This window comes from Phyllostomus hastatus, unplaced genomic scaffold (assembly GCF_019186645.2).
Source record: "Phyllostomus hastatus isolate PE091 unplaced genomic scaffold, TTU_PhHast_1.1 phas_contig_86, whole genome shotgun sequence".
Taxonomy (NCBI): domain Eukaryota; kingdom Metazoa; phylum Chordata; class Mammalia; order Chiroptera; family Phyllostomidae; genus Phyllostomus; species Phyllostomus hastatus.
The window spans coordinates 80268094-80294685 of NW_025333977.1; the positions used below are offsets into that span (position 1 = coordinate 80268094).

At 37.3% G+C, this 26592-nt stretch overlaps 1 protein-coding gene across 1 annotated transcript in view; it reads right to left on the reverse strand.

The window, feature by feature from the left end:
- Positions 1–26592, reverse strand: part of SLC9C1 (solute carrier family 9 member C1) — a 103242-nt gene that overhangs the window by 6658 nt on the left and 69992 nt on the right. The window contains exons 17-22 of the mRNA XM_045851906.1: positions 18463–18612; positions 17050–17101; positions 15735–15883; positions 8427–8552; positions 5485–5583; positions 4752–4925 (exon numbers count right to left, since the gene is read on the reverse strand). Coding sequence (XP_045707862.1) covers positions 4752–4925; positions 5485–5583; positions 8427–8552; positions 15735–15883; positions 17050–17101; positions 18463–18612 — 750 coding nt within the window. The remainder of the gene's footprint in view (positions 1–4751; positions 4926–5484; positions 5584–8426; positions 8553–15734; positions 15884–17049; positions 17102–18462; positions 18613–26592) is intronic.

A 26592-nucleotide genomic window follows, 5' to 3' on the forward strand; every position in this document is an offset into this window, starting at 1 on the left:
CAAGACAAAATAAATGGCTCAAATGAAAGAACAGATCAAAGCTCCAGAAAAAATACAACTATGCGATGAAGAGATAGCCAACCTATCAGATGCACAGTTAAAAACACTGCTTATCAGAATGCTCCAGGAACTCACTGGGTACTTCAACAGCATAAAAAAGACCCAGGTAGCAATAAAAGTTGTATTATGTGAAATAAAGAAAAATCTACAAGGAACCAATAGTGATGGGAAGGAAACCAGGACTCCAGTCAAGGGTTTGGAGCAGAAGGAAGAAATATTCAACCAGAACAGAATGAAGAAACAAGAATCCAAAAAAATGAGGAGAGGCTCAGGAACCTCCAGGACATCTTTAAATGTTCCAACATCCGAATCTTAGGGGCACCAGAAGAAGAGGAAGACCAAGAAATTGAAAACTTATTTGAAAAAATAATGAAGGAGAACTTCCCCATTCTGGCAAAGGAAACAGACTTCCAGGAAGTCCAGGAGGCTCAGAGAGTCCCAAAGAAGTTGGACCCAAGAAGGAACACACCAAGGCACATCATAATTACATTAGCCAAGATTAAAGATAAGGAGAGAATCCTAAAAGCAGCAAGAGAAAAGGAGACAGTTACCTACAAAGGAATTCCCATTAGACTATCAGTTGATTTCTCAAAAGAAACCTTGCAGGCAAGAAGAGGCTGGAAAGAAGTATTCAAAGTCACAAAAGGCAAGGACCTACATCCAAGATTACTCTATCTAGAAAAACTATCATTTAGAATAGAAGGGCAGATAAAGTGCTTCCCAGATAAGGTCAAGTTCAAGGAGTTCATCATCACCAAGTCCTTATTATATGAAATGTTAAAGGGACTTATCTAAGAAAAAGAAGATAAAAATATGAACAGTAAAATGACAACAAACTCACAGCTATTAACAACCGAACCTAAAAAACAAAAGCAAAAACAAACTAAGCAAACAACTAGAACAGGAACAGAATCACAGAAATGGAGATCACATGGAGGGTTATCACTGGGGGAATTGAAGGGAGAGAGGGGGAAAAAGATAGAGAATAAGTAACGTAGATGGTAGGTAGAAAACAGACAGGGGGAGATTGAGAATAGTACAGGAAATGTAGAAGCCAAAGAACTTATACATATGACCCAGGGACATGAACTACAAGGGGAGGAGTGTGGGTGGGAGGGGGAGTGCAGGGCAGAGGGGAATAAAGGGGGGGAAGATGGGACAAACGTAATAATCAATAAATACATTTTTTAAAAAGATGTTATAAATGGACAAGACATTATGCATGTTGGTTTTTATTTATCTTGTGTAAGTATATATGAAGAGGATTGCTGGGTAAGATGGTGTGTGTTTAGCTTTCTAAGAAACTGAAAAACTGTTTTCAGAAGGGGCCATAACATTTTACACTCTTACTATCCCTGTATGAGACTTTCAGTGGCTTCACATCCTTGCCAGTACTTGGTATTCAGGCTTTTTATTTTAAGTCAGTGTTGTAGATGTGTAGTGATAACCTCATCATACCTTCAATTTGCATTTCTCTGAGAGCTAATGATATTGAGCATCTTCATGTGTTTATCGGCCATTTGTACATTCCTTTGTGAAATGTCTGTTCAAATGCTTTGTCCAATTTTTAACTTGGTAACTTTTCTTCTTATTTATGAATTGTAAAGGTGCTTTAAAGGTTCTTTTGTCAAGTTCTTTTTTTGACAAAGATATTGTAAAACGCTACCCCTCCACCCCCAGCCAATGGCCTGCCTTTTTAATATTCTTCATGGTGTCTTTTTAAAGAACAGAAGATTTTAATTTTAGTGACATTCAGTTTAGTGTATCATTGCTTCCACAGAGGTATTTAGTGTTCTTAGTCCCATTTGTTAGAAATACCATTATTGTCAAAAATCAATTTACTACATGTATGTGGGCTTACTTTTGAATTCTCTCCTGTGTTTCATTGATCTATAATGTCTCTACCTTAAGCCAATACCACACAGTCTTAATTATCATAAGTTTATAATAAGTCTTTGAATCAGGTAATATATGTCAGCTAATGTTTTTCTTTATCAAATTTGTTTTATCTATTCTCCATCCTTTGCATTTCCATACAAATTTTACAAGCAGCTTGTACATTTCTATAAGATTTCACTGAGATTGTATTAAATCTATAGATCAATTTGGGAAGAACAACTTAATAAAATTATGGGTTGTTGAATCCATGAAGATATTCTACCTCTTCATTTATATAGAGCTTCTATAAGTTCTCTAGAATATATTTCAGAGTTTTCACTTAGAGGGCTTGCACATCTTTTGTTAACTTTATTCCTATCCACTTATCTAGTACAATAGGGCTAGAAAAATAAACTGACATAAAAATTATAGAGAAAACACTAAAACTGTCTCTATGTAATATCTACATTAAAAAATCCTAAAGAATCCACTAAAACTACTTAGAATATATAGCAAATTTAATAATATAGCAAGATACAACTACATATTACAAAAGTTAATTGTATTTTCTTATACTAGCAACAAGTGGAAAAAAACTTTCTTAATGTTTTTTTTCCCAAAAGAACTGAAATGGATAAAATGGCCCAGCAAACACTTGTTGCCCAAACATGTGCTTTGCCATCCAGGGAAACTGCCTTCCTCCTATTTCAGTTCTCAAACCACTATTCCCCCTTCTCCTCAGCTTAAGATGTCACATAAACCTCCATTGCCTGACTTGTCCTAGGAATCTATATTCTTATGAAACCTTGTACATGCATATATAATTAAACCTGGCTATCTTCTCCTGTGAATCTGCCTTATGTCATTTTAAGCATTCAATCAGCTAGAAGACCTCTGAGGGTAAAGGGGACATTTTTTTAACATCCACATTGACAAAATGGAACTTCAAATGTCTCTAATCCCTGGTACTTCTTGACCTCTAATATCTATGTTCCACTCTGAACAATCTGGCAAATTTAGTTTGTCTCAATCTGTGCCTGTGTGGTTCACTCCTCAACCAATGACTTGTGGAGAACCATCACACAGACTACTCAGGCTCGCTCGATGCAACTCTTTTTAGGCCTAGCTCTGCAGATTCTTGCCCACGACTTCTGAGCTTTCCCTTCTCAGCTCAGCAAGATCATTACCTTCGGTCTGGATTATTGTTGCTTGTGGCTGGAAACTGTACTAGGCAGAGGGTCAAGGAAAATGTGGAACTTAACCTATGAGTTTCTCTTCTCTCAAAGTTTACAGACTAGTACTGCCTGTTTTCCAGTGGCTGAGAACATTTTCCTCATAGGTTTTGTCAACTTCTATGTTGTTTGTGGGCTACCACAAACTTTATTATGGCCAGAAGTAGCAGGGCAGTGTATTTTATGCAATCCCAGATGTATAAGTGCACTTGTAAATATTCTAATGTGCACTGCTGGATGATAGAGACATTTTAAAGTTTTCCATTGCCTTCTTCCTCCTCCCTAGTCCCCTTTCCATTGATTTGTTGGAGAAAAAATAGTTCATTTGGCCTGAAATGTCTACCACACTGTAGATTTATCTAATTATTTTCTCCTGGTATCAATTAACTTGTTTCTCTCCTTCCTGTCTTTTCTATAAACTAGTTAGATTTAGAACAGGGGTGTCAAACTCATTTTCACTGGGGGCCACATCAGCTTCATAGTTGCCTTCAAAGGGCCGTATGTAACTTTAGGACTGTATACATGTAACTACTCCTTAACAGTTAAGTGAGAGCTCAGTGCTGCTGCTGGGTAGAAACAAGGTGCTGGCTGGATAAAACAAGATGAAGGGCCGAATTTGGTGTGTTTGCCACCTGTGATCTAGAGGCTTGGTGTTTTCTCTTTTCTTGTATAAGAAGGCTCTGTGGATGGTATGAGTACCTCTGCAGCATTGTATCATAAAGTATATGATATTAAGTTGTCCTAATTTTACTGATGCTAATGTTGTCTTTAGGTGGTGTCAGCCTGGTACTTTCATTATAGATGTTTCCATTAATACTCCACATCAATTGATGATTGTAGCTTAGATCCATTATTTTATTAGGGATGGCAAAATGAAGATATTATAATTCTCTCATTCTATGCTTGTTAGAGCCAGAATTCCTTACAAAAAAAATTTGTCTTCATCATATTTTTTTTTACCTTGGAAGAATTCATAGAGGAAAGTCAGGGTAAATGTTTAATTCTCTTAAAACAATCCATTTTCAGGGTAAAAAGTTGATACCCCAGAAACCTTATTGGAAAAAATTTTTAAATGGTATTAAAAATTGACTTATGGATTTTTATGTATTTACGGGATTCACTTGTTCACTGTCACTGGTCTTTGAGTTCCTATTAGGCCAGTGGAAGCCTATGGTGCTTGGAGGATTTTGTCCTCAATCTCGTCTAGGGAAACTTCCATTCATTTTGCTCAACTTTACTATCAACAGATCCTAGTTCTGTGACTTTCCCCTTTTTCCTCCTCCAGATTATTTACGGTAAACTCATCCTGCCTAATTTCCCCACAAGAGACTGCATATGACCACTTTCTCTGATTAAAACCTTCTTTCAGTATGGTAGGTTAACTTTTGCCAGGCATTTTGTCAGGACACTATACTGGGTAAGTAGAATTCTGTTAACAAATTCTGTTCCCTTACCACTCCTATTTTTTTAAAATAACTTCCACTAGATTGTAAGCATGTACTAAGTACAAAAATAACCTTAAATTTGATACTAGATGTTTAACAAGATACAATAGTAAGACATAAGGTGATGTTTTCTGACCTCTACTACAGTTTTGCAGGTGGCAGAATATTTCATGGGTTGATTAGTTAAACAGTTTAGCTCTCCTATTATTTCTCCACTGATCACATAGTCTGTGAAAGTTATCTGATGATCTTTTTCCTCCGACTCAGAGAGTATTGGATCAGTTACCAAGACTGGTTTTGATTTTTGAAGCTGTTCGGAAACAAAGGAGAAAGGCGGGGGGGAGAGAGAGAGAGAGAGAGAAAGAGAGAGAGAGAAATATGTATGCTAGTTAATTTACCAAACTGTGTAATTTATGGCTTCCTTTTCTTTTGGTTTTAACATATATACATATTATTTTGAGAATACTTATTACTCATATTTTAAGCATGTTTATTAAATTAATAATGACTTAGAAACAAAGCACTTGAATACCTTGATCTTTCTGATTCCTCCAACTCAGCTAACACATACCTGCCTTAAGTGACCAAATTCCTAAGTCAGACAAACATGAGATGAATAACGATTCATATAATAACTTTACATCTTAAAGAGGATTCTTTTACTTTTTTTGTCATCTATTGGGAAGTAGGGCTTAAAAGTGATGGGTGGTGTTAGCCACAGTGTTTGAAAATGGAAATTGCTGTTCAGAGGGCAGTTGCTGATCTAAAACAGGAACAATGCAGTTCCTAACATAGAAAATGATCAATTCTCAATTTTATAAAGTTTTTAACTAAGCTCACAAGTGCATTTATAAATATCTCTGCCTTACCTTTATCATGCCTGAAATAATTACATAAATTCCTGAGGGTTCATCACCTTCTTCAAATATATCATTTCCACAATCAAATGTTACAAATTTGGCTCTTTCCTAAAAAATAATCACCAAATATGTGTTGTAAACACTACTTTAGCAGTGGTTTGGGATGTTGAAATTTACATTTTAATAAAAATGTTTTCATATTTTTAAAGTAAATATCACTCAATAAGATCTGTGACATTGCATTAATAATAACATTGTAAGAGAAAATAGTAGAAATTATGAATAGCAAAAAGAGGAGGTGAATATTCATAAATATATGTAATTCAGATGGGGTATTTATACATGGGTGAAGAAAAAAATAATCTAGAAATAAGAATGTCATGGAAATATGAACATATTTTGCCTAGATGAGAAATAATCAGAACAGATGCAGGCTAATGGCATATACCTGTCTCAGTCATACTCATGCTCTTAAACATCTGATGAAGTAAATACAAATGTATTCACTCACAATATTTTAATCAGGTAGACAATTATAATTGTTTTTTTTTTGGCACCAAGTAGATATAGAAAAAGAATCTCATTAGAGCAAGATAATGAGATTTATTTGTTCACCCCACAAATACTTACTGAGCACCCACTATTCAATGTGCAAAGTTCCAGGGTCTGAGTATTCAAAAGATGGATGAGCTAAAAAATTTAGTTCAGCAGGGAGATATAGAGTTCTGGCCAAGATGGAGGTGTAAGTAGAAATCCTTCACTTCCTTGTACAACCAAAAGGAGGATAACAACCAATCTAAAATCAATAAACAACCAAAAGCCCCAGAAAATCAAACTGCATGGAACTCCAACAATCAAGGAATTAAAGAAAAAATCAACCAGAACAACCAGACTGGTAAGGCGGACCATATGGGCCAACTCAATCTCAGCGAGGTGGCTGAGGGGTGGAGCTGTGTGGGAGAAACTGATTTAAGGGGAAAACTGAGACTCAGAGCTGACTGTGGGCTAAGGGTGGGGTTGCTGTGGTGGGAGATACTTCCACTCTGACATGAGAGTCCATTGGAAAGTGGGCTAGAGACAAGCAGCAGCAGGCAAGCTGCATTGTTCCCTCTCTGATCCTCCCCCACAGGCAGCCAGCGTAGCAAAGAGAGTTGCCCTGACCCAGTGAATACCTAAGGTCTCACCCCTTACAACCTACTGGCTATGCCAAGACAAAGAAATATGGCCCAAATGAAAACACACAGCAAAACCTCAGAACTAAGCAATGAGGAGACTGCCAACCTATCTGATGGAGAATTTAAAGCCCTGGTAATCAAAATGCTCACAGAACTGATTGAGCTTGGTCGAAAAATGAAAGAACAAATAAAAGATACCCAAAATGAAATAAAGCAAAATATTTAGGGAACCAACAGTGACAAGAAGGAAACCAGGATTCGAAGCAACCATTTGGAACAAAAGGAAGAAATAAACATCCAACTGGATCAGAATGAAGAAATAAGAATCCAAAAAAATTAAGACAGGCTGAGGATTCTCTGGGACAACCTGAAACATTCCAATAGTCAAATTATAAGGGTACCAGAAGGAGAATAGGAAGACCAAGAAATTGAAAACTTATTTCAACAAATAATGAATATTGTTCCCCAATCTGGCAAAGGAAACAGACTTCCAGGAAGTCCAGGAAGCCCAGAGACCCAAAGAAGTTGGATCCAAAGAGGAACACACCAAGGCACATCATCATTAAGTTACCCAAGATTAAAGACAAAAAGAAAATCCTAAAAGCAGCAAGAGAAAAGGAGACAGGCACCTACAAAGGAGTTCCCATAAGGCTATCAGCTGATTTCTCAAAAGAAACCTTGCAGGCAAGAAGGGTCTGGAAAGAAGTATTTGAAGTCATGAAAGGCAAAGGCCTGCATCCAAGATTACTCTTTCCAGCAAAGCTTTCATTTAGAATGGAAGGACAGATAAAATGCTTCCCAGATAAGGTCAAGTTAAAGAAGGTCATTATCACCAAGCCCTTATTATATGAAATGTTAAAGGGACTTATCTAAGAAAAAGAGGATAAAAATATGAACAATAAAATGATAACAAGCTCACAGCTATTAATAAATGAACCTAAAAGAAAAAAAATAATGAAAACAAAAACTAAGCAAACAGCCAGAACAGGAACATAATCAGAGAAATGGACATCACACAGAGGGAGTTCCGTGGGAAGGAGGAAGGGAGGAATAGCGGGGTGGGAAAGGTACAGGGGAGAAGAAGCATAATTGGTAGGCATAAAACAGATGGGGAGAGATAAAAATGGTATAGGAAATGGAGGACTCAAAGAACTTATATGTACAACCCATGGACATGAGCTCAGGGGCAGGGTGGGAGGGGGATAAAGGAAAAAATGGGAAAACTGTAATAGCATAATCAATAAAAATACTTTTAAAAAAGAAGGGAGATATAAAAATGACTGTAACATAATGTACTTAATGTTGTAATAAAGATATATAATGGATAAAATGGTGACACAGAGATCCTCCAAACTCAGGATGAACCACAGGATGATCTACTGATAGGGTGTTGGACCCCAAAGCCTACTTTTCTGAGTACCTTCAGTGGGGATGTATCCAGAGAAGCAATAATCAGGGAAAGTTTGAAAAGAAAGTAAGAAAAAGGCATTTCAAGAAAAGTAAATAACAGCCACAGAGAAATGGAATTAGAAAACAGCATAAACTGCTTGGGGAACCATGAGTGGCTCAGCATAGAGTATAAGGTATATGATGAATGGGCAGGAGACAGTCTGTAGACTTTGCATGTCATTCAAAGAGATTTTGATTTTATCCTACAGGCAATAAAAGACATTTAAAGAATTTTAACCTGGAAAATATCATGTTTAAGATTATTTGTTGGTACACTGAAGATGATATTTCATTAAAGATGGTATTAGTAGGAAATAAAAATATTACCTGAATAAATGTTATATAGTCTTTGTTTTTATCTAGCCATGGAATATGGTAAAGAGCTTGACCAATAGTAAGTGGCTTGAAGGCAGGTTGAAAATCAAGTAAGTCTCTTTTTTTGGCCGTTATTAACTAAAATCACAAAATTTAAGAAAGAAGATGAACAAAACTAGTGCTCACAGAATATTTAAAAACAATTGTAGCTTTCTCCTTTTTCCCCCCTCCTTTTCTGAGACTGGCTTTTCCAACCATTCCCATTTTATAGCATTTTTCTGCTATCATATTCCAAAGTCATACATTCAACTTTTAAAAGTAAAAATTTTTACTGACATACAGCAGATAGGCAAAAAGTGCACAAATCATAAAAGTTAGCTGAAAGAATTTTTTTATCGGTTTATTACTGTTGTCCCAATTTTCCCCCATTGCTGTCCCCTGCCCAGCTTTGTAAAATTTGTATTTTTCTTTTCTGAGACTTTGGTTTTCCAGCTTCTCCCCTTTTATAACACTTTTCTGCTATCATATTCTAAAATCATAGATCAAACTTTTAAAAGTAAACAGTTTTACTGACATACAACAGGTAGGCAAAAAGTACACAAATCATAAAACTTCACTGAAAGAAATTTTTAAAACATTGTTTTGTTGTTCAATTACAGTTTTTCTCCTATTGCTCTCCCCTGCCCTACCCACACACCTCTGCCTCATTCAATCCTCCCCCGACCCTGTTGTCCTTGTCTGTGGGTCCTTCATACATGTTCCTTGACTTGACCCTGCCCTTTCTGTGCCCTCTTATCTTCCTCTCCCCTCCTCTCTGGTCACTGTCCAATTGTTCTTTATTTCCATGTCTCTGGTTCTATTTTGATCACTTGTTTGTTTCATTGTTTAGGTTCTACTTATAGATGAGATCATATGGTATTTGTCTTTCACCTCCTGGCTTGTTTCACTTAGCACAATACTTTTCAGTTCCATCCATGCTGTTGCGAAGGGTAAGAGTTCCTTCTTTTTTCTCCTGTGTAGTATTCCGTTGTGTAAATGTACCACAGTTTTTTGATCCACTCATTTACTGATGGGCATTTAGGCTGTTTCCAGCATTGGCTGTTGTAAATAACAGTGAGATGCATGGGTTCTTTTGAATTGGTTTCAGGATTCTTAGGGTCTAATCCCAGCAGTGGAATTGCTGGGTCAAAAAGCAGTTCCATTTTTAGTTTTTTAAGAAAATTCCAAGCTGTTTTCCACAGTGACTGCACAACTCTGCATTCCTACCAACAGTGCACTAGCATTCCCTTCTCTCCACATCCTCATCAGCACTTGTTTGTTGATTTGTTTATGATAGCCATCTGACTGGTATGAAGTGGTATCTCATTGTGGTTTCAATTTGCATCTCTCTGATGGCTAGTGATATTGAGCATCTTTTCATGGGCCCTCTGTATGTCCTCCTTGGTGAAATGTGTTCAGGTCCTTTGCCTGTTTTTTAATTGGATTGTTTGTCTTCCTGGTGTGGAGTCATGTGAATTTTTTATATATTTTGGAGATCAAACCCTTGTCTGAGGTATCACTGACAAACATGTTTTCCCATATGGTTGGTTCCCTTTGGTTTTTACTGATGTTTTCCTTAGCTGTGCAGAAGATTTTTAATTTGATGTAGTTTCATTTGTTTATTCTTTCCATTATTCCTCTTGCCCTAGGGTACATATCGGTGAAAATATTGCTGTGTGGCGTATCTGAAATTTTACTGCCTATGTTTTCCTCTATGTCTTTTATGGTATCTTGACTTACATTTAATTCTTTTATCCATTTTGAGTTTATTCTGGTGTATGGTGTAAGTTAGTAGTCTAGTTTCATTTTTTTGCATGTACCATTCTAACTCTCCCAACACCATTTGTTAAAGAGGCTATTTTTACTCTATTTTATGCTCTTGCCCCCTTTGTCAATATTAATTGACCATCAAGGCATGGTTTTATTTCTAGACTCTCTATTCTGTTCCATTGGTCTGTGTGTCTTTTCTTATGCCACTACCAGATTGTTTTTTTTTTATAGTGGGCTTGTAATATAGTTTGATATCAGGTATTGTGATCCCTTTTACTTTGTTCATCTTTCTCAAATTGCTGACACTATTTGGTCATTCATGGTTCCATATAAATTTTTGAAATATCTGTTCTAAATCTGTGAAATATGTCATTGGTATTTTGATAGGGATTGCATTTGGGTAATATGGACATTTTAATGGTGTTAATTCTTCCAATTCATGAATATGGTATAATTTCCATTAATTTGTATCTTCCTTAATATCTTTTTTCAGTGTTCTGTAGTTTTCTGAGTATAGGTCTTTTACCTCCTTGGTTAAGTTTATCCCTAGGTACTTTATTTTTTTTTGTTGCTATAGTAAATGGGATTTTCCCCCCTAGTTTCTGTTTCTGACATTTCATTGTTGGTGTAGAAACATGCCTTCAATTTCTGATAATTGACTTTGTATCTGTAATTTTGCCAAATTCACTTATTAGGTCAAGTAGCTTTTTAGTGAAGCCTATGTGATTTTCTATGTACACTATCATGTCCTCTGCAAATAATGACAATTTTACTTCCTACTTTCCAATTTGGATGTCTTTTATTTCTTTTTCTTGTCTGATTGCTGTGGCTAGAAACTTCCAATAGTATGTTTAATAAAAGTGGTGAAAGCAGACACCCTTGTCTTGTTTCTGATCTTAGGGGAAAAGATTTTAGTTTTTGCCTGTTGTGTATGCTGTTGGCTGTTGGTTTCTCATATATGGCCTTTATTATGTTGAGGTATGCTCCCTCTACTCCCATTTTGCTGAATGTTCTTATCATAAATGGGTACTGTACCTTATCAAATGCTTTTTCCACATCTACTGATATGATCATGTGAATTTTGTCTTTCCTTTTGTTTATGTGGTTTATTATGTTTACTGATTTGTGAATATTATACCATCCTTGCATTCCTGGGACAAATGCTGCTTGATCATGGTGTATGACCTTTTTGATGTATTTTGGATCTGGTTCACTACTATTTTGTTGAGGATTTTAGCATCTATGTTCATCAAAGATGCTGGCCTGTAGTTTTCTTTTTTTCTTGTGTCTTTACCTGGTTTTGGAATTATGATAATACTGGCCTCATAAAAAGAGTTTGGTAATCTTCCCTCTTCTTGAATTTTTTTTTTGAATAGTTAGAGAAGGCTAGTAGTTAGCTATTCCTTAAATGTTTGGTAAAATTTGCCTGTGAAGCCATCCAGTCCTGAGCTTTTGTGTGCCAGGAGTTTTCTTATTTCTGCTTCAATTTTATTAATTGTCAGTCTAACCTGGCTTTTTGCTTCTTCTTGATTCAGGTTTGGAAGATTATATGTTTCTAGAAATTTATCCACTTCACCTGAGTTGTCAAATTTCTTGGCATATAATTATTTGTAGTAATTTCTTATAACCCTTTGTATTTCTGTGGTATTGGTTGTAATTTTGCCTCTTTCACTTCAGATTTTATTTATTTGGGCCCTCTTTCATGTTTCCTTGATGAGTATAGTTAAAGGCATGTCCATTTTGTTTATCTTTTCAAAGAACCAGCTCCTGGATTCATTGATCCTTTGAACTGTCTTTTTTTTTTTTTTTTTTTTTAAGTCTCTATGTCATTTGATTCTGCTCTGATCTTGATTATCGCCTTTTTTACTACTTGCTTTGGGCTTTGCTTGTTGTTGTTCCACTAGTTCTTGTAGATGTAAGGCTAGGTTGTTTATTTGATATTTTTCTATCTTTTTTAGGTGGACCTGTATTGCTATGAACTTCCCTCTCAAGACTGCCTTCACTGTGTCCCATAGGTTTTGGGCTGTTGTATGTTAATTTTCATTTTCAGAAATTTTTTATTTGTTCTCTGATCTCATTTTTAACTCATTAATTATTTAATAGTTATTCATTCCCCACAAATTTGAATGTTTTTGAGTTTTTTGTCTGAGGTTGGTCTCTTTTTTTCCAGCCATTGTGATCTGAGAAGATGCTCGATATAATTTCAATTTTCTTGAGTTTATGAGACTTGTTTTGTGACCTACCATGTGGTCTAGCTCTGAAAATGTTCCACGTGCATTTGAATGGAATATCTATTTTGCTTCTTTGGGGTGAAAGGTTCGGTATATATCAATTAGATCCATCTGATCTAGAATGTTGTTCAATGCCAGAATATTCTTGTTGATTCTTTGCTTGGAAGATCTGTCCATTTTTGACAGTGGGATGTTAAAATCCACTTCCATGAGTATGTTACTGTCGATATCTTTCTTGAAGCCTTCCAAGATTTTCCAATATATAATATTTCAGTGCTCCTATTTTGGGTGCATATATATTTACTAGGTTTATAGCATTTTTGTGGATTGTTGCCTTATATAGTGTCCTCTTCTACTTCTTTTTATGGCTTTTGTTTTGAATTTTATTTTGTCTGCTATAAGCATTGCTACCCCAGCTTTTTTTAAGTGCCTTTTTGTTTGGACTATCTTTTCTTATTCCTTCACTTTGAATTTCTGTAGATCTTTTGTTCTGAGGTGTGTCTCTTTAGACAGTATATATGTGGGTCATGTTTTCTTATCCATTCAGCTACCCTAAGTCTTTTGATTGAAGAATTTAATCCGTTTACCTTTAAGGATACTATTGATAGGTACTTATTAATTGGCATTTTCCCTTTGTATCTGTGTTCCTCTCTTTCTTTCTCTTCATCTTCTTAAGGCAGTTTTTTTTAGCACCTCTTGAATGCTGGTTTGGTGGAGATGTATTCATTTTACCTTTTTTATTTTTGTCTGGTAATCTCCCTATTTTGCCTACCACTTTAAATGAGAGCCATGCTGGGTAGAGTAGTCTTGGTTGCTGGCCTTTGCTTTTCATTACTTGGAATATTTCTTGCCATTCCTTTCTGGTGTGTAGTGTTTCTGTTGGGTAATCAGCTTATAGCCTTATTGCAGCCCCCTTTTATGTTACTAGCCATTTCTCTTTTGATGCCTTTAGGATTCTCTGTTTTTCTTTAAATTTTGCCATTTTAACTATGATGTGTCTTGGAGTGGTCATCTTTGGGTTCATCTTGATTGGGACGCTCTGTGCTTTCTGGACTCGCGTGACTTTTTCTCTCATCAAGTTAGGGATGTTCCCCATCATTACTTCTTCAAACAGGTTTCTATCCCTTGCTCCTCTTCTTCTCCTTCTGGTATCCCTGATAGATATTATTATGTTTCATGTTGTCCTGCAGCTCCCTTAAACCCACTTCCTTCTTTTTGAATCTTTTTCTGTTTTGTTGCTCTGTCTGGGAATTTTTTTCTACCTAGTCCTCTGGCTCAGTGATTAGATCCTCTGTTTCATCTAGCCTGGTTTTAATTCCTTCTACCATGTTCTTAATTTCAGATATTGTATTCTTCATTTCCTACTGGCTCTTACTGATAGTTTCTCTGTTTTCATGCTGGTGTGGTTCAGTAAGTTCCTTATATCTGCCCTGGAGTTCTTTGTAGTTCTCACTGAGCTCACTGAGCATCATTATAACCATTATTTTGAAATCAATGTCTGATAGTTTGCTTGCCTCTATTTCATTTAGTACTCTTTCTGGGGATTTCTCCTTTCCTTTCTATTGGGGGTTGTTTCTTTGTCTCCCCATTTTAGGTGACTCTTCTTTTTGTTTATGCCTCTTAGAATGATCTGTTTTGACACCCTGTCTTCATGGTGTTACCTTCTGTGTTAGTGCACTTGTGGGATTCAGTAGTGCAGTCCTTGTTCCCCTGAATCTGATGCTTTTATAATGCCCTTTATGCCACTTATGTGAGCTCTCTGGGTGTAGTTGAGGTTTGGTTGTTGTTAGGTCATTCTTTGGTGGATTGTTTCCTCTGGATGGCTTGCTGAGAGTCACTCCACCCACCATGTCTTGTATGCTGTTGTGCAGGTGCACTGTCTTCTCTTTCTAGATCTGCCACTGGTGATGTCATATGGTGTCCTAGTCTGGTCCTAGGCAGCCTGTTTAAGACTACAAGTGATCCACAGCCTGTGACTCTCTCTTTCAGTTGTTAATCTAGTCAATCTGTAATCAGTAGTCAAGTTTAAGCACCACAAGGTTGGGCAGAGTAATTTTGTGGGTGTAGCTATTGCTTCCCCTCAGGCTGATGCCACCTGGAGGGGACTGCACTACCTGAGCAAGATGGCTCCTGTGGTATGGAGAATGACTCAGCACAGGGATCATCACAGCTGTGCCCTCAGTTCTCTCCCCAAAGCCACCATCACCAGTCTCTTCTCAAGCATCTCTAGTACACTCTGTCCCACCATTGCTAGATCCCAGGGTAAGTGGCTGCAAATGAAATTGTATGTGTTGGCCCCTTAAGAAGTCTCTGTGTTTCCAGTCTGTTCTCTCCCTGGCAAATGAAAACCCTGCCACTTTTCACAACTGGACATTGTCTGGGTTCTCTTCTGGCTCTGATGCTGTAGGCTGGGGAGCCCAACTTGGAGTTTAGGCCCCAAACTTCTCAAGGGAAACCCCTGACCACTGAAATTTCTCTCAGGCACTGCTGCTGCTGCCCATGGGAGCTCAGCCAGCCCTCTTGGGTCTCCTCCACACTCTGTACCAGTCATGTAGTCATGATCAAAGAAAATTTACAATGTGAAAACATCTGTATAGCCAGCACTCAGGTTAAGAAATAAAACATTTACTGTTGCTAGAATCCTCCCTTATGTTTTCTCTTAGTTATTACGCCTATTGAAAGATAATCATTTGTCTATCACCAGAGTCTAGCTTTGTCTAGGTTTGAGCTTTATCTGCATAAAATCAAAAAGTATATACCTGTTTGTGTTTGATTTGATTTGCTCAAATTATGTTTTTGAGATTCATCTACACTGTTGCAGGTAGGAAAATTCATTCATGTCATTTCTGGTAGTTGTGTATTGGTATTTCATTTTAGTTTTAATTTGTATTAAGCTTATGACATGATATTTGGCACATTTTTATATTTATTAGCTTTTAAATACTCTCTGTTGTGAAGGGCCTATTCAAATCTTTTCCTGTTTAAATTTTTTTGTCTTATTCTTATTGATTTATTTATAAGAGGTTTTTATGTATGGTGTTAGGAGAGACCCAAGCACAGAAAGGAATGATTCTTCATTATGGAAAGATGGTAAAGAAAAGTTGACCACTGGAGTTTCAGAAGGAAACTTTATGGTGTATGCTTTGTTCTAGATAATAATTTTGTTAGATATTCATACCTCAGGGATGGCCTATACTAGAAAGAGCCAAAAGTAGGCTTGAAGATCATAAATGACTACATATCAAATAAGTATAATTGGTTTGAAGATATTTTATCTCACCTTGTTAATTTCAGAAGCTTCAATTTTATGAAGAATTCCTTTTAACCTGAAAACCCTAACAATTTCTCTAGCCAAACTGAGCATGACATTAATCTCTTCCTTTGTTTTCATAGTGACAGCAATTTCTGGGTGATCATACTCTAAGTAGCCTGAAAAGTAACAAGATATTTTCAGATAATATAATGACATTGTCTAAATATTTTATTTAAACAATAAGCTAATATTTCTGCACTAAATCCGTGGAATACAACCCTTAATACAGGAAAAGTCTCTCTCCCTAACAAGGCCTCTGCAATCAGTAGTTGCAGCATTCTGCCTGTCACTTTCCTGTCTTCAGGTCATACTTGTGTCATGAAGAAGGACAGACATCCTCAGCCTTATGATTAATCATTCTACCAATCTGCCTGCACAGGACACTTGAGAGACTATTGTCGGCTCTAGGTCTGAAGTTCATGACCTGCTTTTCTATTCTGTTTGAACCAGGATTTTTGATTACAGACTGTGGGTTTAGATATGGCTTTGATTAAGTGTCTTCAATCAGCCTGGATCATTTTCCACTCATTCTATCTGTGCGTCTGTGTGGCTCATCCATCTAGGCTCTCTGCCTGCCTGGTCTGGATTCCTAGGTGCAAAATGTGAATTTCATCCTCTTAAATTCTACATTTGAGTTTACCTTGGTCATGCCTTCTTGTATGGCTTGACAACTGTCCACCAAGGCTTGCTGTGTCCCTTTGTTGCCTATCATTTAGTATCAAAATCCCTTCTCTTCACACACACTGTGCTATTAGGAGTGTGTCCATCCTACTCCTGGGATTTGTTCTGCACTAGGAGCATGACCTGGCATGATTCAGAGATATGGCATATATTCTTGCCATGTTTGGGCATTGAGCCTCACAGAAGCCTTAACAATTCTTTCTAAAGCCTAAATCTTCAGATAGCAGCTCTGTGGCAAGTGACAGGAAAAAATAACTTCTTTCCTTTTGCTGCTCAGGAAGGTATGCACACTTCTGCTTGGAAGAAACAGAGTTTATAAAGTGGTAATAACACGTGTCATCATGCCATGCAAATGTGTTTTCTTTAAACAGAAATTAAAAGCCCTGCATTGTGGCATAAGGCAGAGAGAACAAATTCAGAGAGGTAATATTATACTATTCAGTCCAGCCAAAAGTGATCTGTTGATTGTTGAAGTAATCTACTTTATTATTGGTAGTAAAAAGGTTCCTTCAGAGATCAGTTTAGTTCTCAAAACCATTGGTCCTCTGAAATGGTAGTGATAAGAGATGATCATGAATCTTTTAGGATGAGAGGTACCTACCTAACTCTTTCATGGCATGTACCGTATTCCTTGTTATCCTCCTTAATAACATCTACAAAACAAAAGAAACATTATCCTCGTTGGAAAACAAACCGTTATGTGTTAACATTGGCAACTGGTGGATTTACTAACCCAAATTGCCAGCTAAAGGAAAATATGAAGAGCTTTTCAGGGATTAGAATTGAGTTTTGTACAATGAATTTTATTTTGCTTCAGAAAGAGGGGTGGGAAGGATAAGGAGTGGCATCATCTAGGCTGATTTTGAGAAGCCTGAAAACGAGTTATGTCTTCCCTTAAAGTAACTTGCTTTACCATACTATTGATTCTCAAAAATGTGGGCATGGAAGATATTTTGCCATTCAACTTTATGACAGCCTCCATATTTGGGACATACAGGTGGCTTTCAAACTTAGGTGAGTTAGAAAATGTGGCTGAGCTCTGTGAGAACAAAAATGAGGGCTAAAAGTGAACAACATCTTTGAGATTTAAGGCAGTTTGTATTTTCTACTGTGTATCTTCAAATTGAAGAGCCAAATATGAGTGGTTAACAAAAGTAACAAAATTCAGGAAAATAGTTTTAAAGTTATAGCATACTCACAACTGTAACCCAACTTTTGCCCCACCCTGTATTAAATGTTCAATTTTCTGAAGAACAAAGCTCGGGCATATAATATATATCATTCAAATGTTCTAAATTGCCCTGAAAAATAAATATTTAATTTCTGACACAGCTGACAAACTTGTATGCCCAGATCAGTGTTAATCTGCCTCAATCGAGGAAATAAAATATAAAAGCTAGAACTTAGGACCTAGAATTCTCTTTGCCATTTACCAGTTAAGTGTTTTGGGGCATAATCATTTAACCTCTCTTGGCTTCATTTTTCTCCTCTGCACATTGAGCAAATTAAAGAAGGTTTCCCTCTAGATGAGTTATTGTTCTTTTTTCCATTTGCCAGGTCCCCATCCTTTCCTTCTTTCACTATTTACTGTGGGAAATTCAGGGACAGACAGAAATAGAAGGAATCTTTGTGGATTCTGAGGAAGCTCTATTGGCTCAACACTGCCAGCACTTCTCATTCTCCAACATTTATTATTCAATGTATCTGTAGCCTGATATACCCTGGAACTTGTGCTGGGAGGGAACTAACCACTGCTCATGGCTCTCATTATTGCCTCTCCAAGGATGAAAAGGTCTGTTCTAAGAGCCTTGTGACTTGCTAACATGGCACAGACATTTTAGTAAGGATGCATTTCAGTAATTTAAGTGTAGACTAGTTTAAGTTTTATCAAAAATTACCTAGCAAACCTAGGATCAAAGATAACATCTACATATATAGACAGAGACCATGATGGGAATCTGCAACTGAGGGATGGGGAAAATCAACCATTTTCTCAGTATTTAGTTTATCTCACCTGTTTAACCTGTTTAGAACTTGCAATCTGATCAATTATAGTCATTATGTCTGCTTCACCTTGGACATATCCTTTTAGTATAGCATACCTATAGGACAGCTGGTGACTCATCCTTTTATCTAATAATTGCAGCAACTTTGGTGTTATGAGCTGAAAAAAGAGGACTACTATTTAATATTAATTGTACAAATTTTAGCTGATTATACATTGATTAACTAAAATAGATAATATTTAAAACAACATGCTCTTAGCAGTAACAATAGTAATTTGTAAAGTTTCTTGTTATTGTATTCATAGTATTTTTATAACTTCATGGTTAGAGCTATTTTCCTACAACTACTAATATCAGACACCTATGTGATGTTATGGATTTATTATTTTATTTTATTTAATAGTTAATTTAAATTGTAGTTTTCTTTTTTCTTTTTTTTTCATTATCATTCTCCACCACCCACACACCCCAATAATGGCTTTACTCTTTACTTATTTTCTTTATAGGGAATTGGATGATATTTTCAACTGGTTGAAATTATTGGAAAACAATGCAATCAATCTTTTCTGGACTTAGTTATAAAACTACTGTCTATGAAGTACTGTTACTTTTATCTGCTAAATCTCCTACTGAACTTTTTACTAGATGGTTCATTTAGGTTGGGACCTATGACAGCTATACTCTCTCTTTGACCCTACAATTAATTTTTCATTGTTTCTATGCTGAGGGTTTAATTCCAGGTTACCTTGTTGCCATAGTGCAGCCCTCTCACTTCAGCAGAGTTGGCTGTTCCTTGCTTTCCTGTTTATGCTTCATAATTTTCACACTCTGCCTCTCAATCACCTGCCATTAATCCTCAAGGAGCTTATACTCATCCTTCAAGATGCACTTCAAATATCAACTAGTGAAGGAAGTCTATATCCCACTAGTGTTCTGTGAATATTACTGTTTTGCACTTTCTCTACCACATAACAAGGGAATGTCTAGACAGATGACTTGTTTCCCTTTCAGTAAACTGCATGGAAGCAGAAACTATGTCTAATTTGTTTTCATATTTCAAGGCCAATCATTTGAAATAAGGATTAAGAGGTTCCTGAATATGTAAACAAACTTTTCTTAGTTGGCTTATCAGTTTCTTCATTTATGATATTTGGTTTACTCTATATCTTCCTATCAGAAAGAATTAACTAGTCACTGAAATACACTAGACTTACCTTCCTCACGTCAATGTACACACTAGCATCACTTACAGTCTCATAAAATACTAAAAAGGAAAGGCTACTAGTTGCATACTTTAGACCTGGCTGGTTTATGCTTCTCAACAGCAAAAGTATTTTTAAACATATGTAAGAAATCTCTAAATGTAAACATTCTAATCTATTAACTTTATATCTTAATGAACTATATATTATTTAGCTTTGCATCTCCCATAGTGCTTATATGTGTATGTGTCTTGTTTTTACATGCATAGAGAAAGAAGAGAGGGAGGGAGAGAAGGGAGAATGTCTGTATCTATATATAAATAAACATATATATTTTATATGCTTTGTGATAGAGGGAGTTTTATGTCATTGAAATAATCATATAGAAAATAACTACATATCATACTTGTAGAAAGATGTATTAGACAATTAAAGGTAACTTTTGATGCTGTTATTCTATAACACTATAATTCCATATTCCATAAAATGTTTTTTTTTTGATTCTTGAATTGTGTAAGTGTACACTATTTGTTTTGTCACCATGAGTAGTTTGCATGGTTATTTTTGTTGTTATTGTCATTGATTTACAACTTTTATTCCAGGCATCTATATTAACAAACATTCCTTTGGGGTTAATTTGTAATTATATTAATATAGAATTTTTCATGTGCTCTCTATTCAAATAAAAAGCTATGATTACAGTATTTCTATACTTTCATGTACTAAATTATTTTCTAATATACTTTGAATATTTATACAATATGTCATATAACTTAATTTGTCAAAAGAATCTAAAATTTAAAATATAAATATCAGTCCAACAGAAGTGGAAGCCATAAAACTAGTCAACTTATTTTACTTTACATTTTTTTAAAACTGTCAAAATAGACTTCTCTGGGAGGTTGGAAGATGGTGGCGAGGTAAGTGGGAGTGGAGCCCAGTTTTCCCTGTGTCTAGCTGGAACACCTAGCTGATCTTCTGAGGAACAGAGTGAACAGCCAGTGGAATCCAAGCTTATATGAAGTTTGGAGGCAAAAAAACTGCAGAGAACATTGAAAAACAGATGGTGAGGAGATTGTGCTGGGATGGGAATGTCCCTGGGATCTTCACAGGGACCAAGGCTGCTGTGACCCAGCCTGGCACCTGCTGCAGGATATGGGGATGAGAGTTAGATCACCAGCTCACTTCCCTACCAGAGTAGGGAGGCAGCCCGGCACCAGGAGGGACCTGGAGGCTGGAAGTCTGTGGGGGGATAGAGATGAAGTGGGAGATACACAGAGGCAGTACATATCTACTGGCACCATGGACGCCAGCACCAGAGAAATTGGGGTGTCAGACACAACTGGAGAAGGGAGGAGTTGGCTCATGTCAGGCCCCAATTCAGATACTCACCAGACTGGTTGGAAAGTTGGGCTGTGTGAAAAGTTGTGCACTTGTTAAGAACTGTGGGGAGCTACTTTGTGAGGAACTCTCCAGCAGTGGCTAGCTCACCCCAAGGGTGATTTCAGCTGCACGTGCCCAGAGAGAGTGGCTAAGGAGAACAATGCACCCAGAGGCAGTAGCTGAGCAGAACCATGCACCCCGCTTATCTCTCACTGCACACCCAGAGTGAATGGCTGAGCAGAACTGTTGTTCTGCTTGTCTTGGGCTCTGCACCTGAGATTGACTCATGCTGTGAGCAGCTGAGTGGCTGATTTGAGCCTGGCAGCTCATGGAGGACCTGGGCTGGAGGCTGGGAAACTGTGAATATTGTGACCCAGACCTGGTCCCCATCCTCTCAAAACTATAGGAAGGGAGAAAAGCAAAGCCCAGCCCCCCTCTTCCTAGGAAGATCAGCAGAACTTGCTGAACATGTTTAAAGTTAGCAGGAGGCTTATTATTATCTTTTTTCCTTCTTTTTGGATCCTCTCTTTTTTTTCCCCTTTTTTCTTTCTCCAAGTGAAACAGTAAGATATGGAGTTACAAAGGGTCTAGAGACAGATTGAAAGGGAGAGTACAAGGTTAACCCCCAAAACTGAGAAACTGAGGCAAATGTCACTTTGTTAAACCATAGAGTTGGCATTTTATTGTGTATGTGTATTATTATTATCTTGTCATTATTTTTGCCACTTTTATTTTATTAGTATTTTTTATTTCTCTTCCTTATGTTTAGTTTTCTTCATTTTATTTCCCTGTTTAATTGCACTGTTTGACTGGTTTTCCTTACTCTCTTTATTTTATTTTAATTTTCCTTCTTTCACTTCACCCTTGTTCCAATTACACACAACTCTTTTTTTTTAAAATATTTTATTTATTTATTTTTAGAGAGGGAAGGGAGGGAGATAGAGAGAGAGAGAGAGAGAAACAACAATGTGCGGTTGCTGGGGGTTATGGCCTGCAACCCAGGAATGTATCCTGGCTGGGAATCGAACCTGGGACACTTTGGTTCCCAGCCCGCACTCAATCCACCGAGCTACACCAGCCAGGGGGAATTACACACAACTCTTGATCAGGTACTTTCTATTTTGCTTATCCAAATCATATATTTCATGTCATATTATTGCTGTTCCAGTACTATTGTAATTAATTGTAGTTCCATACAATTGTACATACTATACAACAACCCTCCATGATCTGAACCCAGTTCACTTTAATCCTGAGCATTATTATTGTTGTGGTTAACTCTATTCTCTCTCATACTTCACCTACTTTCCATCCTTTAATCTCACTATATCTCATCATCTAACCTTGCACAAGTGTTCTGTTTTCTGGATTCAGCTCACAATCATCCTCCCCTCTAAAAAGAGTCTTATCTCTCAAATTTCACAAAAAAGTGGCCAGTTGGGTGAAATATTACAGTTAATGCTATACTTATCCAAAGAATCTCCTATCAATTCTCTACTTCCTGGTACTTTAAATCTCATAAAATACTCTCCTGCTGTCTTGATCCATTTTTCCTACCCCCTGCCACTGATCACAACAAGAATAGGTGGGAGCTGGGAACATCAGTATACCTACTGGAGGAGAAAAACCACTAACAAAGGAACCACCAAAAGGTAAAAACCCAAGTACAACAAGGGAGCCCACACAAGCAGAAAGAAGGGAAAATCTAGAGCATCCAGACAAGGAGGTCAAAGAGAACACATGCTGAACCTCATAGAATTCTGACCATAGAAGTTTACCCTACAAAGACACCTAGCAAAGCAAAACATCAGGAAGCACAGACACAAACAAAAAGAGTCAGTTAAAATGAGGAGACAAAAAAAGAACATGCAATCAAAAGAAATGGAAGACTCCCCACTAAAAGAGCTAAACAAAATGGAGGTAACTAAACTATCAGATATAGAATTCAAATTAATGGTTATAAAGATGCTCAAGGAATTCATAGATAACTACAAGGAACTGAGTGAGAACTACATCAGCATGAGAAAGGAAATAGAAACTATAAACAAAAACTAGGAAGAAATGAACAATAAAATTTCAGAAATAAAAACACATTAGAAGGAATTACAAGCAGGCTGGATGAAGCAAAGAATTGAATCAGCAAGTTGGAGGACAAGGTAGAAAAAAACACTCAGTTAGAGCAAGAAAAGGAAAAGAGACTCAGAAAGAAAGAACAGGTGGTAAGGGAGCTACAAGACAACATGAAATGTAACAATATCCTTATAATAAGAATACCAGAAGGAGAAGAAGAAGAGCAAGGGATAGATTTGAAAAAGTAATGATGAGACTTTCAGCCAAGATGGAGGCATAGGTAGACACACTATGCCTTCTTGCACAACCAAGATAGGGACAACAATTTAGAAACAGAATAACAACTAGAACTAACAGAAATTTGAACTGTATGGAAGTCAGACAACCAAGGAGTTAAAATAGACACATTCACCCAGACCAGTAGAAGGGGTAAAGTTGGGTGGCCGGGCAGAGAGGGGTCGCGGCACTGAGAGTGGTGGGACCAGGCACATAAGGCATCCTGGGTGCACAAGACTGCAGCAGGTAGACCCTGAGGCCATAGACAGTGACTGGCAGACCCCAGGCACAGGGTAGGAACTGATAGACCCAGCAAGGCAGTGATTGTGATGTGAGGCACTGTGTGCAACCCAGGGTCCCAGCACTGGGAAATAGAGCCTTGGGGCACTGATTGAAAACACCTGTGGGGGTTGAGGCTTGGGGAGAGAATCCCAGCCTCACAGAAGAGTTTGTTGAAGAGACCCACAGGGTCCTAGAGTGCACAAGCCTACCCACACAGCAGTTAGAACCAGAAAGGCCCAGTTTGCTTGGGAGAAGTGGCAGAAGGGACTGAAGTCTGACAGAGAGAAGAGCAAGTGCCACTGTTCCCTCTCAGACCCTGCCCCCACATATACTGTCACAACCCAGCAATTGGGTTGTCCTGCCCTGGTGAACACCTAAGGCTCCGCCCCTCATACATAACAGGTGAGAGTAGACAAAAAAAAAAAAAAGGTCCAAACAGAAGAACAGATCAAAGCTCCACAGCAAATACAATTAAGCAACCAATAGATAGCCAACCTATCAGATACACAGTTCAAAGCACTGATGATCAGGATGCTCACAGAACTGGCTGAATTTGGTCACAAATTAGATGAAAAGCTGAAGCCTACACTAAGTGAAATAAAGGAAAATGCACAGGGAACCAATAGTGATGGAAAGGAAACTGGGACTCAAATCAATAAAGTGGATCAGAAGGAAGAAAGAAACAACCAAATAGAAAAGAATGGAGAAATAAGAATTCAAAAAATGAGGAGAAACTTAGGAACCTCCAGTTCTGTTGAAAGGTTTAAAACCTTTCAACATCCGAATTATAGGGGTACCAGAAGGGGAAGAGGAAGAGCAACAAGTGGAAAAGTTATTTGAACAAATAATAAAGGAGAACTTCCCCAATCTGGCAAAAGAAATAGACTTCCAGGAAGTCCAGGAAGCTCAGAGAGTCCCAAAGAAGTTGGATCCAAGCAGGAACACACCAAGGAACATCATAATTACATTAGCCAAGGTAAAAATGAAGGAGAGAATCCTAGAAGCAGCAAGAGATAAGGGGACAGTAACCCACAAAGGAGTTTCCATCAGACTGTCAGCTGATTTCTCAAAAGAGGCCTTGTAGGCAAGAAGGGGCTGGAAAGAAGTATTCCAAGTCATGAAAGGCAAGGACCTACATCCAAGATTACTCTATCCAGCAAAACTTTCATTTAGAATGGAAGGGCAGACAAAGTGCTTCTCAGATGAGGTCAAGTTAAAGGAGTTCATCATCACCAAGCCCTTATTTTATGAAATGTTAAAGGGACTTATCTAAGAAAAAAGAAGATAAAAAAGCATATATAGTAAAATGACAGCAAACTCACAATTATGAACAACCACACCTAACACAAAAACAAAAAGAAACTAAGCAATCAACTAGAACAAGAACAGAACCACAGAAATGGAGATCACATCACATGGAGGGTTATCAACAGGGGAGTGGGAGGAGGAGAGGGGGAGGAAGGTACAGAGAATAAGTAGCATAGATGGTAGGCAGAAAATTGACAAGGGGAGGGCAAGAATAGTATGGGAAATGTAAAAGCTAAAGAACTTATGACACATGGACATGAACTAAAGTGGGGGAATGTGGGTGGGAGAGGGTGTGCAGGGTGGAAGGGAGTGAGGGGGGGAAATGGGACAACTGTAATAGCATAATCAATAAAATATATTAAACATAAACCATATTTTAAAAAAAGAAAAGAAAAAGTAATGATGAAAAACTTCCCTAATTGGATGAGAGAAAAAGTCACACAAATCCAGGAAACACAAAGAGTCCCTATCAAGAGGAACCCAAAGAGGCCCACTTCAAGACACATTGTAATAAAATGGCAAAATTCTAAGACAAAGAGAGAATCTTAAAGGTGGCAAGGGAGAAACAGGGAGTAATACACAAGGGAGCACTGATAAGGCCAGCAGCTAACTTCTTAATGGAAACATCCCAAGCCAGAAGAGAATGGCAAGAAATATTCCAAGTAATGAGAACCAGAGGCCTGCAACCAAGACTACTTTATCCAGAAAGGCTCTCAATTAAAATGGAAGGCCAAATAAGAAGCTTCCCAGACAAAAGAAGTCTAAAAGAATACACCTCCACCAAACCAGCTCTGCAAGAGATGCTTAAGGGACAGTGTTAAGGAAAGAAAAATGTGACAGAGAGAGCAACACAGGTATGAAGAAATGGCAATGAATAAGTACCTATCAATAATAATCTTAAATGTAAATGGATTAAATGCTCCAATCAAAAGACACAGAATAGCTGAATGGGTAAGAAAACATGATCCTCACATATGCTGCCTACAAGAGACCCACCTCAGAACAAAAGACCTACACAGACTGAAAGTTAAGGGCTGGAAACAAATATTCCAAGCAAATGGACTGGAAATAAATAAAAAAACCTTGGGTAGCAATACTCATATTGGACAAAATAGACTTCAAAAAAAGAGCCATAAAAAGAGACCCAGAAGGTCAGTTCATAATACTCAAGGGAAGAATCCATCAAGAAGACAAAAAACATTGTAAATATATATGCACCCTTAAAGAAAATCCTGGAGCACTTCAGGAAAGACATTGACAGCAACAAAATTATAGTAGGGGATTTTAACACCCCATTGTCAAAAATGGATAGATCTTCCAAACAAAATATCAACAAAAATATTGTGGCATTGAAAAATGTCCTAGATCAAATGAACTTAACTGGTATATATATAAAGCCTTTTATCCCAAAGTAGCAAAATACACATTCCTTTCAAATGCACATGGAACATTTCAAAAAACAGACCACATGATAGGACATAAAACAAGACTCAACAAATTCAAGAAAATTGAAACCATATGAAGCATTTTTTCCAACCACAAGGGACTGAAACTAGAAACCAACCTCAGGGAAAAAACTCAGAAACAGTCAAACTCATGGAGATTGAATTGCATGCT